The sequence below is a fragment of the Apteryx mantelli genome, chromosome 25 (assembly GCF_036417845.1).
Source record: "Apteryx mantelli isolate bAptMan1 chromosome 25, bAptMan1.hap1, whole genome shotgun sequence".
Lineage (NCBI taxonomy): Eukaryota > Metazoa > Chordata > Aves > Apterygiformes > Apterygidae > Apteryx > Apteryx mantelli.
In genome coordinates, this window is record NC_090002.1 from 5,668,062 (window position 1) to 5,679,971 (window position 11,910).

The following is an 11,910-nucleotide window of genomic DNA, read 5'->3' on the forward strand; positions in this document are numbered from 1 at the left end:
GGGGCAGCAGCGGGACGCAGCGGCGGGGCCGGCAGGGGGCGCGGTGCCGCCGCCGCGGCCGCTCGGGCTCCCGCTGCCGCGGCCGCTCGGTGGCGGCGGCGCAGGCGGCAGCGGCGGCGGCAGCGGCGGCGGCGGCGGCGGCGGCGGCGGCGGCGCAGACAAAGGCGCGGGCGGCGGGGCCATGGGCGGCCGGGCGGCGCCATGAGGCGGCGGCGGCGGCGGCGGCGGGGGGCAGCATGGCCGCGGCGGGCGGCGGCGGCGGCGCGGGGCGGCGGGGGCTGCTGAAGCGGAAGCCCAACTTCACGCTGCAGGAGATCGACATCCTCATGAGCGAGGTGCTCAAGTACGAGCAGCTGCTCTTCGGCGCCGCCGCCAGCACCGTCAACGCCTACGAGAAGCAGAAGATCTGGTGGCGCATCACCAACAAGATCAACGCGGCGGGCCGCAACCAGCGCGACATCGGCGAGGTGAAGAACCGCTGGCGGGGCCTGCGCCGCCGCGCCAACGACAAGATCACCCGGCACCGGCAGGAGCGGCAGGCGCCCGCCGCCGCCGCCCCCCCCCGCGCCGCCGCCGCCGCCGCCGGCCCCCGCGCCGCGCCCGGCCCCGGCCCCGGTCCCGGCCCCGGCTGGGCCCTGCGCGCCGCCGCCGGCCTCGAGCCGCCGCTCGCCGCCGTCGAGGTGGTCGCGCCGCACGGTGGGTGCGCGGCGGGCGGGGGGGGGGGAAGTGGGACGGGACGCGGGGGGGACCGCGACGGGCACGGGGGGGACCGGGACAGGACGTGGGGGACCGGGATAGGGACCGGGATGGGGACCGGGGGGACGGGGACACAGGGGAACCAGGACTGGGACAGGGACACGGGGAGACCAGGACAGGGACTGGGATTTTGGGAACTGGGACCAGGACATTGGGGGACGGGGACGTGAGGGACCAGGACTGGGACAGGGACACAGGCAGACCAGGACAGGGACTGGGATTTTGGGAACTGGGACCAGGACATTGGGGGACGGGGACGTGAGGGACCAGGACTGGGACAGGGACACAGGGAGACCAGGACAGGGACTGGGATTTTGGGAACTGGGACCGGGACATTGGGGGACAGGGACATGAGGGACCATGACCGGGATGGGGACACAGGGGGACTGGGAGGGGGACAGCGGGAACTGGGATAGGGACCGGGACATGGGGGGACAGGGACATGAGGGACTGGGACAGGGAGAACTGGGGTGGGACACGGGGAACCAGGACAGGGACTGGGATGTGGGGAATTGGGACAGGACAGGGATGGGGACATGAGGAACCAGGACTGGGACAGGGACACAGGGGGACCAGGGCAGGGACCAGAGCAGGGGGAATTGGGACAGGGATGGGGGGGGACAAAACAGGGCACGGGGGGAGCAGGACCAGGACAGGGACGGTGACATGGGAGGACTGGGACAGGCACTGGGGGGGGGGACCAAGACCAGGACAGGGACAAGGGACATGCGGGGGGGGGGGGCAGGAGAAGGGACACAGGGGTGTGCAGGGGGACAGAGACCAGGACGTGGGGGGGAACCAGGTCCGGGACAAGGCACTTGGGAGCACAGGGAGCAGCACAGGGGCAGGGACTGGAGCCGGAAGGAGGGACACGGCACTGGGATGGGGGGAACAGGGACCAGGACAGGGGATGGGGGCAGGTCTGGGAGCGGGACAGCACCTCCGTGGACACGGGGACCCCCAGCCGGGAGGAGCGTCCCAGCGGGGGCAGCTCGGCTCGTCCCCTTCCCTCAGGGACGTATTTCTGCCGGGGCTTCCCGCGGGGGAGCGAAGGGTTAAACCCCCCCTCGGCAGCCCCCGCTTTCGGGAGGAAAAAGCCGTGCCAGCGTCCGTCTTTCGGCACCGGGATCAGACCCAAATCGCTAATTAGCCGCCGCCGCCCCGACAAGCAGGAGGGCGTCACGCAGGTGCGGCGAGGCCGCGGCTCCCGGCGGCGGATCCGTGCCGAGCCTCGGCCGGCAGCGGTGACGGTGCCGGAGGGACCTCGCTGGGGGCCGCGCGGAGCAAAGCCCGGCGGGGGGGGAGGTGGGAGGCCGCGGGCGCCCGGCCGTCCTCGGCGTCCCCCGTCCGGAAAGAAGCGGAGGTGGAGGAAGCGATGAGTCCCAGCGCAGCCGTGACCCCTGGCACTCCTGGGTTGCTAATCCCTCCATGTCTCGCGGCACTTCCAGAATAGCTCCGATGCCCTCGGCACCGCTGGGGACGGAGCTGCTCGGGGACGGTCCCCGTGCCTGCGGTTTGCACCACGGCTGGCGACGCTCGGGGATGTTTCCCAGGCAGTGCGGCCGGTCCGAAGCGATGCGCTCGGCATCGGCCCCCGGGGTGATGCCGCAGGGGCTCCGAAGGGATCGGGGTTTATTTGCACCCATAGCAGGGGGGGGGGGGGGACCCGGTGCCGCTCTCGGCGCGTGGTGACCTGCTCTCTCTGCCCCGGCCAGGCGTGAAGGAGGAGGCGGTGAAGGAGGAGCCGGTGGAGGTGAAGACCGAACCGTACCACGCGCCCACCTCGGAGAGCGGCCACGCGCGGGCGGCTCCGGAGCGACGGCTGCCGCGCGGCAATGCCCCCGCTCCCGGCGAGCTGCGCGAAGGCTGGAGCCGGAGCCCTCCGCACCCCTCGCAACCCGAACTCTCCGGCGGCGGCGGCGGCAGCGAGCCGGGCGGGCAGCAGGAGCCGCTGGGCTCCGATTTCACGAGCATCATCTTCGAGCAGGACGCCGTCGAGCACCTCACTAACTGCGGCGTGGGCGAGCCGGGTGGCGCCGGCACCGTGCCGCTCTCGGAGCGGGGACCCGAAAGCGCCCGCCTCAGCCTAGCCGAAAAGCGCATCATCCAGTCCAACGAGCAGCTGGTGCAGGAGGTGCGAGCTTTCCGGCGCGAGTACGCCGAGAGCCGCCGCGAGACGGCCTCCGTCCTGCGCATCATCGCCGAGGCGCTGAGCGGCGTCAGCAGCAGCCTGGCCCAAATCCGCGATCTCTACCTCCGCGAGCAGGCGGCCCCCAAGCCCTGAGCCGTCCCGCAGCTGGCTGTGGGGTTGGGGGGGGGGGGGGGGGGGCTGCTCCGGCCTCACCGGGACGCACGGACACAGGATGGCGCGCGCCCGCTCGGCCCGGCGCGCGGGAATCGGGGCTGGCTTTTTCCCGCGCCCGGTTTTCTTTTAGTCCTTCCCCCCCCACACACACCCCGTAATAAAACTCTGAACTGGCCGCGGGGTTTCCCCCGTCTCTGCTCCCGCTCGGAGCCGGGATCTCTCCCACCCTGGCCGAATCCTGCTGGAAAAAGCCACCGGGCTGGGAAGGGGCTGCCCAAAATTAGGAGCTGCCAGGGCAGACGGGACCTCAACCCCGGCACTTTTTGGAGGAGAGGGAAGCGCCTGGGCTTGTTTCCAGCTCGGCGCGGCTGCTTTTCCGGAGGTGCCGGGGCTGCTTTTCGGAGGCGTCAGGTGGTTGCGATCCCGGGGGACCGGGGGGGGGGGGGGGGGGCCGCGTCCCGCTGTCCCGCGCTGAGCGTAGCAGATGGGGCCGGGACTTTCCCGGTTTTCCTGAAGCCCTCTCCTCCATGGCCGCTCTGGAGGGATTCACCTGGCTTTTCTCCAGCCCGGGCATCGCAGCAGGATCGGTGCCGGCCAGCGAGAAGGGGATTAGCCTGCGGAGGGGAGCGGGAGCAGCGGCGCAAGCCGCTGGGGGGGGGGGGAGCAGGGGATCCGCCGGGCCCAAATTTAGATGCCGGCGGGTTTTGCCTCGTCTCCCCTCGGAGCCGGCGGAGGGCGAGATGAATCACGCCGCGAACAGCTGCCCGGAGCGGCCGGGTGAATCACGCTCTCCGATTGCCCGGCTCTCCCCGCCGGCTATAAAGGGAGACGATTCCTGGCTCCGTCGGTGCAGGGAGGGGGCTAAATTTGGCCGGGTGAATCTTTTTCCCCGTCCTGCATCCCCGGAGCTGGGATTTACAACCGGGGCTGATTTTTCTATCCCGAGTGGCAGGGGCCGAGCTGGCAGCCGGGAGCAGCTCGGAGCGATTCCCCGCTGCGGCTCCGCTCCCGATTGCGGGCCGATCCCCCGACCGAATCCCTTGGGGACGGCAACGGAGCTGGTGGTTACCCAATCTAAGGACTAAAATAGAAAATAAATCCACCTTTCCCGATCCCTCCCAAGCCGGAGGCCGGATGCAGGCGGTGCCCCCGGTGCATCCCTGGATCCCTCCCGGTGCGCGGAGACGTGGCCGAGCGAGGCACTGACACGGGACGCCGGCGGGAGGGCGCAGACACGGACGTTTTAATGCTGGGAACGAGCCTGCGGGTGGGAGAAAGGGGCCAAATCCCAAAACGGAGAGGGGATAGCGGGGGGGGGGGGGGGGGATGCACGGGAGCCCCTCGGAGCGTCTCCTTCGGGCGCCCGCCGGCCGGAGCAGCGTCTGCCGACCGCGGAGGTGCCCACAAAGATCCCAGTGTCCCGGCACCCGGCGCCCGCACAAGAGCCGCTTTGTGCCGCCGGCGCCGGCTCCGGCTCCGGCCCGGCACGCGGTGGGAGGGGGGGGAGTCCTGGGGGGGCTCGTCCTTACCGGTGCCGCCATGGGGAAAGGAGGGGGGGCGACATGCCCCCAGCCCAGCCGGGGTGCAGCCGGGGGGTGATGCCGGGGGGGTCCGGGGGGGGGGGGGGTGCTCAGGCCCCCGGGTAGCTGGGCTGTGCCGGGACGTAGGGCGGCGGCGCTGCGGAAAGAGCTGGGATTTAGCCCCAAATGGAGCCCGGAAGGGCCAGCGGCGGATTTTGGAGGGGGGGGGTGGGGGGGTCTCACCTGTGGGGTTGTACACGGGGGGTCCGGGCGGGTAGAGCGGGTACTGGGCGGCGGGGGGCGGCCGGCGGGTACATGGCCATGGGGGCGAAGCCGGGCTGGGGGGGCGCCGGGCCGGCTTTGGGGTCGGCGGCGTAGGGGGGGCCGGGGGCGACGGGGTAGCTCGACAGCGGGATCTCCGGGCCTGCCGGGGGGGGGGGGGACGGACGGACACGCGGGGCTGGGTGCTGCCACCCCTGGGGATGGGGCCCGCCGTGTCCCGGGAGGCGCCCGCGGGTGTCTGCGGCCCTCGAGGGGTGCACCTGCACGCCAAAATCCCCCCCTGCACCCCCAATCCCCCCACCCCAAATCCTTCAGGACTCCCCTGCACCCCATATCCCTCCCTGCACCCCCAATACCCCACCCCAATCCCTGCAGGACCCTCTCTGCACCCCAATTCCCCCCCAAACCCCCAATCCCCCACCCCAATTCTTGCAGGACCCCCCCTGCACCGCCAATCCCCCACCCCAATCCCTGCAGGATCCCCCTGCACCCCAAATCCCCCCCTGCACCCCAATCCCCCACCCCAATCCCTGCAGGACCCCCCCTGCACCCCCATATCCCCCCCTGCACCGCCAATCCCCCACCCCAATCCCTGCAGGATCCCCCTGCACCCCAAATCCCCCCCTGCACCCTAATCCCCCACCCCAACCCCTGCAGGACCCCCCTGCACCCCCCATATCCCCCCCTGCACCCCCAATCCCCCACCCCAATCCCTGCAGGACCCCCCTGCACCCCCATATCCCCCCCTGCACCCCCAATCCCCCACCCCAATCCCTGCAGGACCCTCCTGCACCCCAAATCCCCCCTGCACCCCCAATCCCCTCACCCCAATCCCTGCAGGACCCCCCCGAACCCCCAATCCCCACCCCAATCCCTGCAGCCCCCTCCCTCCCTGCACCCCAATCCCCCACCCTAATTCTTGCAGGATCCCTTCCGGCACCCCAAATCCTTCCCCCTGCACCCCCAATCCCCCAAACTGCACCCCCGCTGGCCCCCACCCTGCACCCCAAACCCTTCCGCCCGCACCGCCAAGCCCCCACCATGCACCCCACATCCCCCCCCCCCGCACCCCACACCCCCCCCCCAAACCTTGCAGGGGCGTCCGCAGGTGCTGCCGCCGCTGGTACAGGTAGCAGCAGGAGCACATGAAGCAGCAGACGATGGTGGTGACGATGGCGAGGAAGAGCACCACGGCCGAGGCGATGCCCGCGATGGTCTTGGGGCTGCGGGGCGCCGCCGGGGGCGTGGGAGGGGGCACCGCCAGCGCAGCGACCCCCCCCCCCAAAAAATAAACCCACCTAGGCACCCGCCGGGCACCCGGTGCATCCAGCCCCGCACCGGAGGCAGAGCCGTGCAGCCCGGCACCCAAAAGCCGGCGCCCGGCACCCAAAAGCCGGCGCCCGGCACCCAAAACCTGGCAGCTAGCACCCAAAAGCCAGCACCCACCACCCAAAACCTGGCAGCTAGCACCCAAAACCCGGCGCCCACCACCCAAAACCCGGCACCCACCACCCAAAACCTGGCAGCTAGCACCCAAAACCCGGCACCCAGCACCCAAAACCTGGCACCCGGCACCCAAAACCCGGCACCCAGCACCCAAAACCCGGCACCCAGCACCCAAAACCTGGCACCCGGCACCCAAAACCTGGCACCCGGCACCCAAAACCCGGTGCCCAGCACCCAAAACCTGGCAGCTAGCACCCAAAACCTGGCACCCGGCACCCAAAACCCGGCGCCCAGCACCCAAAACCTGGCAGCTAGCACACAAAACCTGGCACCCAGCACCAAAACCCAGCGCCCAGCACCCAAAACCCGGCACCCAGCACCCAAAACCTGGCGCCCAGCACCCAAAACCTGGCAGCTAGCACACAAAACCTGGCACCCAGCACCCAAAACCCAGCGCCCAGCACCCAAAACCCGGCACCCAGCACCCAAAACCTGGCGCCCAGCACCCAAAACCCTGCGCCCAGCACCCAAAACCCTGCGCCCAGCACCCACCTGAAGGCCAGGCAGTGCCGCTGCTGGCGCTCGGTGATGAGGCGCAGCGGGTCGCGGCAGCAGTAGCGCTGGTGGCAGGTGCCGCAGCAGAAGGTGAAGAAGTCGCAGTCGAAGCCGGGGTGCCACGAGCCGTTCCGGTCCACGTACCACAGGCAGTCCTCGCCCCCCGCCGCTGGGGGACAGGCGCCCGTCACCGGCGCCTCGGGGCGCGCCGCTCCCGCCGGGCCTGCAGCCCTGCCAGCTCTCGGGGGACCCTGCCCCCAAAAGCCAGCCGCGGCAGCCCCCCCTCCACGCACCCCACAGCCCGCGTTCCCACTGCATCCGGCCCCCCCCCCCACCTCCGCTGCATCCGGCCCTCCTGCCCCCCCTAAATCCCTGCCTCATCCTGCCCCATGTCCCCCATTCCCACTGCATCCTACTCCCCTGCCCCCTAATTTCCCACTGTATTCTGCCCCATGCCCCCCATTCCACTGCAACCTGCCCCCCCCGCCCACTGCATCCTGCCCCCCAATTCCCCACTGCATCCCACCTCCTTGCCCCCCAGTTCCCCACTGCATCCTGCCCCGTGTCCCCAATTCCCCACTGCATCCTGCCCCGTCTCCCCTAATTTCCCACTGTATTCTGCCCCCCAATCCCACTGCATCCTGCCCCCCAACCCCACTGCTCCACTGTATCCTGCCCCCAAATACCCCACTGCATCCCACCTCCCTGCCCCCTAATTCCCCACTGCATCCTGCCCCGTGTCCCCTAATTTCCCACTGTATCTGCCCCCCCTGCCCACTGCATCTTGCCCCCAAGTACCCCACTGCATCCCACCTCCCTGCCCCTAATTCCCCACTGCATCCTGCCCCTCTGCCCTCCCCAATATCCCACTGCATCCTGCCTCCTGCCCCCTATGTTCCACTGCATCCTGCCCTGCTGCCCTCCCAATATCCCACTGCATCCTGCCCCATGTCCCCCATTCCCCACTGCATCCTGCCTCCTGCCCCCAATACCCCACTGCATCCCACCTCCCTGCCCCCTAATTCCACACTGCATCCCACCCCATGTCCCCCATTCCCCACTGCATCCTGCCCCACGTCCCCCATTCCCTACTGCATCCTGCCCCTCACCCCACTGCATCCCACCCTCCTGCCCCCTAAATCCCCACTGCATCCTGCCCACACCCCCCCATTCCCCACGGCGTCCTGCCCCCCGGGTGGCCCTGTCGGGCCTCGCCGAGCCCAGGCCCGGCTGCCGTCCGGGAATGGGAACGGGAACAAGAACGCCTCCCCGCTCTATTTCTGGCTGGTGCCACCTGCGAGCCCAGAAATAGCCTGGGGGACGAGGACTTCGGGAACGGCAGGAGGAAACGCGGCACCCAGGGAGCGGCGGCCGGGAGCCTCGGCGGCGCGTCCCATTCCCCCGCGGAGCACCCCGAGTGGCTTCGCTGGGGGCTAATACGGGGCTGAGCCGCTCGCTGGCTGCCGTGACCCTGAGCCCCTTGCGCAGGTGGGGAACTGAGGCACATAGGGCATGCGGAGAAATGCCCTCGGCACCCGCGCTTTGCTTTTGCGGCACCAAAAGCCGGAAAAACATGGCTGGGAACATCCTGGCGGATCCCAAACCAACCAGGCCCCGGAGGGAGAGAGCATCTCCCCGGCACCCAGGGAGCCCCGCAGGCCCCCGGGGCCGCCAGGTCCCGAAACCGCCATCGCCGACCGGAAAAGCCAACATCACCCCAATGCCCTCGGGGAAGAGGCAGCTCCGGGGCAATCGGCTGGGCCTGGAAGTGGCACGATCCAGCCGGGGCGGCCCGGGAAAAGGGGAAAGCGTCTCCCAGCTGGCATGACCTCCAAGTGCTCTCCCTACCCCGGATCCACCGCGGTCGCTGGGCTGAGACGGCTCGGCACCCGAAAAACCGCTCCGGCCAAAGGTAATTCCCAGGCGGAGGAAAACAGTCCCGACTTGGCGAGTGGGATCGGCGACTGGAGCAGCAGGGAACGGGCTGCCGCAAACCCCTGGAGCAACCGTGCCGGTGCGGCAACACGGCCGCGAACGCCGGCTTGACACCGCTGTGGCCGTGCCGGGGAGGGGACATGGACCCCGACCCCACCGCCACGGGGGGGACGGAGCCGGGGGCAGCCAATGTGGCAGGATCCCGTCCCGGCATCGCCGAGGTGCCCCATGGACGCAACAGGCGGCGCTGGGCCCCCAACCCAACTGCCCAGGGTGCCCCACCGATGCAACGAGCAGCATCGGGCCTCGATCCCGACTGCCCAGGGTGCCCCACCGATGCAACGAATGGTATCGGGTCTCTATCGCAACCACCCATGGTGACCCACAGATGCAACGAGCAGCATCAGGCCTCGATCCCCACTGCCCAGGGTGCCCCACTGATGCAACGAGCAGCATCGGGCCTCAATCCCGACTGCCCAGGGTGCCCCACTGATGCAACGAGCAGCATTGGGCCTCAATACCAGCTGCCCAGCTTGCCCCACAGATGCAATGAATGGTATCGGGCCTCAATCCCGACTGCCCAGGGTGCCCCACTGATGCAATGAGCAGCATCGGGCCTCAGTCCCAACTATGCAGGGTGCCCCACAGATGCAATAAATGGCATCGGGGCCTCAATCCCAACCAGCCAGGTTGCCCCATAGATGCAACGAGCGGCGCCAGGCCCCCATCCCAATCGCCCAGGCTGCCCCACGGACACAACCGGCTGCTCCAGGCCCCATCCCACGGCACCCAGGCTGCCCCATGGATGCAAGGGGCGGCAGCGGGGCCCCAGCCCAGCCCTGCCAGGCGCTCCGCGGACACCGGGCCCCGTCGCCCCCCCCGGGCATCTCTTACCCAGCGAGGTGGCCACGGCCACCAGCACGGTGCCAGCCAGGGGCCAGCCGGTCCCGGTGCCGCCGGCCCCATCCTGGCTGCGGGGCCCTGGGGAGCCGCTGCCCGCGGCGCCGCTGCCCCCGGGGAGCCGGGCCGGGTTGGGGGCTCCGCTCCGCCCGGGGGGTGCCCGGTGCTCAGGGAGGCGCCGGCGCCGGCGCCGGCGCGGCGGTCCCGGTGCCGGTCCCGGTGCGGCGGCCCCGGTGGAGGGCGGTCGCGATGCAGCGGTCCCGGTCGGGTGCGGCGGTCCCGGTCTCGATCCCGGTGCAGCGGTCCCGGTCTCGATCCCGGTGCAGCGGTCCCGGCCCGGTGCGGCGGGGCCCGGTGCCGGTGCCGGTGCCGGCCCGGTGCGGCGGGGCCGGCGCAGGCCCGCAGTGACGCCGCAGCCCCGCGGCGCTCGGCGGCTGCCCGGGCCCCCCCCGCGGCGGCGCCTCCAGCCGCAGGCCCCGGCCCGGCCCGGCCCCCGCCCGCCCCCCCGGGCGGAGCCGCCCCGCCCGCCGCCCCCGCCGGCGCCGCCGCTGCCGCCGCTGCGCCCCCGGGCAGCGCCCGCCGCCGCCCCGGAGCCTGCGCCCTGCGCCGGGATGTGCCGGCCTTGGCTGCACCCCCGCCCGGCAGCCCCTTCCCTTCCCTGCACCCCCCTTCCCATCCCTGCATCCCTTCCCTGCACCCACTTTCCTTCCCTGCACCCCCTTCCCTTCCTCCATCCCTTCCCTGCACCCCCCTTCCCTTCCCTGCACCCCCCCTTCCTTCCCTCCATCCCTTCCCTGCACCCACTTTCCCTTCCCTGCACCCCCCTTCCCTTCCCTCCATCCCTTCCCTTCCCTTCCCTGCACCCCTTCCCTGCACCCCCCTTCCCTTCCTGCACCCCTTCCCTTCCCTCCATCCCTTCCTTTCCCTGCACCCCTTCCCTTCCCTCCATCCCTTCCCTTCCCTGCACCCCCCTTCCTTCCTGCACCCTTCCCTTCCCTCCATCCCTTCCTTTCCCTGCACACCTTCCCTTCCCTCCATCCCTTCCTTCCCTGCACCCCCCCTTCCCTTCCCTCCATCCCTTCCCTGCTCCCCCCTTCCTTTCCCTGCACCCCTTCCCTTCCCTCCATCCCTTCCCTTCCCTGCACCCCCTTCCCTTCCCTGCACCCCTTCCCTTCCCTCCATCCCTTCCCTGCTCCCCCCTTCCTTTCCCTGCACCCCTTCCCTTCCCTCCATCCCTTCCCTTCCCTGCACCCCCTTCCCTTCCCTGCACCCCTTCCCTTCCCTCCATCCCTTCCTTTCCCTGCACCCCCTTCCCTTCCCTCCATCCCTTCCCTGCTCCCCCCCTTCCTTTCCCTGCACCCCTTCCCTTCCCTCCACCCCCTTCCCTTCCTTCCATCCCTTCCCTTCCCTCCATCCCTTCCCCTCCCTCCATCCCCTCCCCCCCTGCACCCCCTTCCCCTCCCTGCACCCCCTTCCCTTCCCTGCACCCCTTCCCTTCCCTCCATCCCTTCCCTTCCCTCCATCCCTTCCCCTCCCTCCATCCCCTTCCTTTGTCTTGCACCCTTTCCCTTCCCCTTCCCTTGCACCCCATCCCACACCTCTCACCCCCTCCCTTGCCATCCCCTGCACCCCTTTCCCAGGCAGGGGGGACAAGGGATTCCTGGGGGCTGGGAAGAAACGCTGGGCCTCAGCAGCGAGCTCCTTGGGATCAGCTGCCGCCGGCATCCCCGAGCCCCGGCACGGTGCCGGCCCCTCGCCACCGTGGCAGGTCGCAGGGACACCCACACCGACCCGGCCTCCGTGGCCCCGGCACGGGGGGCTCCACAGGGTCCTCCCTGCTCTGGCCACCCGCATCCCTCCCCTGCATCCCTGCACAACCCGCAGGGTTTGACCGTATCCCGGCTGCTCCAGGGGGGAAGCCACCATCGGCACCGCTCCGTGCCCCCTTCCTCTGCCAGCCCCTGCCTTGAAACCCCATTTTCGCGCCTCCCGAGCCCCCCCCCCCCCACCTCGCTGCCGCTCCGCCTGGACCCCGGATAAGCCTGGCTCATCCCCCCCCCTTTCCAAGGAAGCGGCTTTCCCGCAGGCTGCACGCGGTGCCTGCCCCGGGCAAGGGCCACATCCTGCCCCACGCCCTGCCAGCACCCCGGGGCACGGAGCCGGGGTGACGAGTCCGGAGAGGCGTCACCGTCGCATCCCCGACGGAGCAGC

The 11,910-nt window shown here is 70.6% G+C and overlaps 2 protein-coding genes across 2 annotated transcripts; one reads left to right on the forward strand and one right to left on the reverse strand.

The window, feature by feature from the left end:
• The first annotated feature begins 236 nt into the window (after window positions 1-236).
• Window positions 237-3,236, forward strand: LOC136994206 (myb-related transcription factor, partner of profilin-like). Its single transcript, XM_067310615.1, has 2 exons — window positions 237-696; window positions 2,472-3,236. The coding sequence occupies exons 1-2, from the start codon at window positions 237-239 to the stop codon at window positions 3,038-3,040; spliced, it is 1,029 nt and encodes a 342-aa protein (XP_067166716.1). The 3' UTR covers window positions 3,041-3,236.
• A 1,455-nt stretch (window positions 3,237-4,691) lies between these two features.
• SHISA4 (shisa family member 4) lies at window positions 4,692-11,895 on the reverse strand. Its single transcript, XM_067310740.1, is given in 7 exon segments — window positions 4,692-4,738; window positions 4,825-4,879; window positions 4,881-5,005; window positions 5,953-6,086; window positions 6,862-7,033; window positions 9,694-9,983; window positions 11,888-11,895. Coding segments are annotated over 7 exon segments (831 nt in total).
• Window positions 11,896-11,910: the final 15 nt, after the last annotated feature.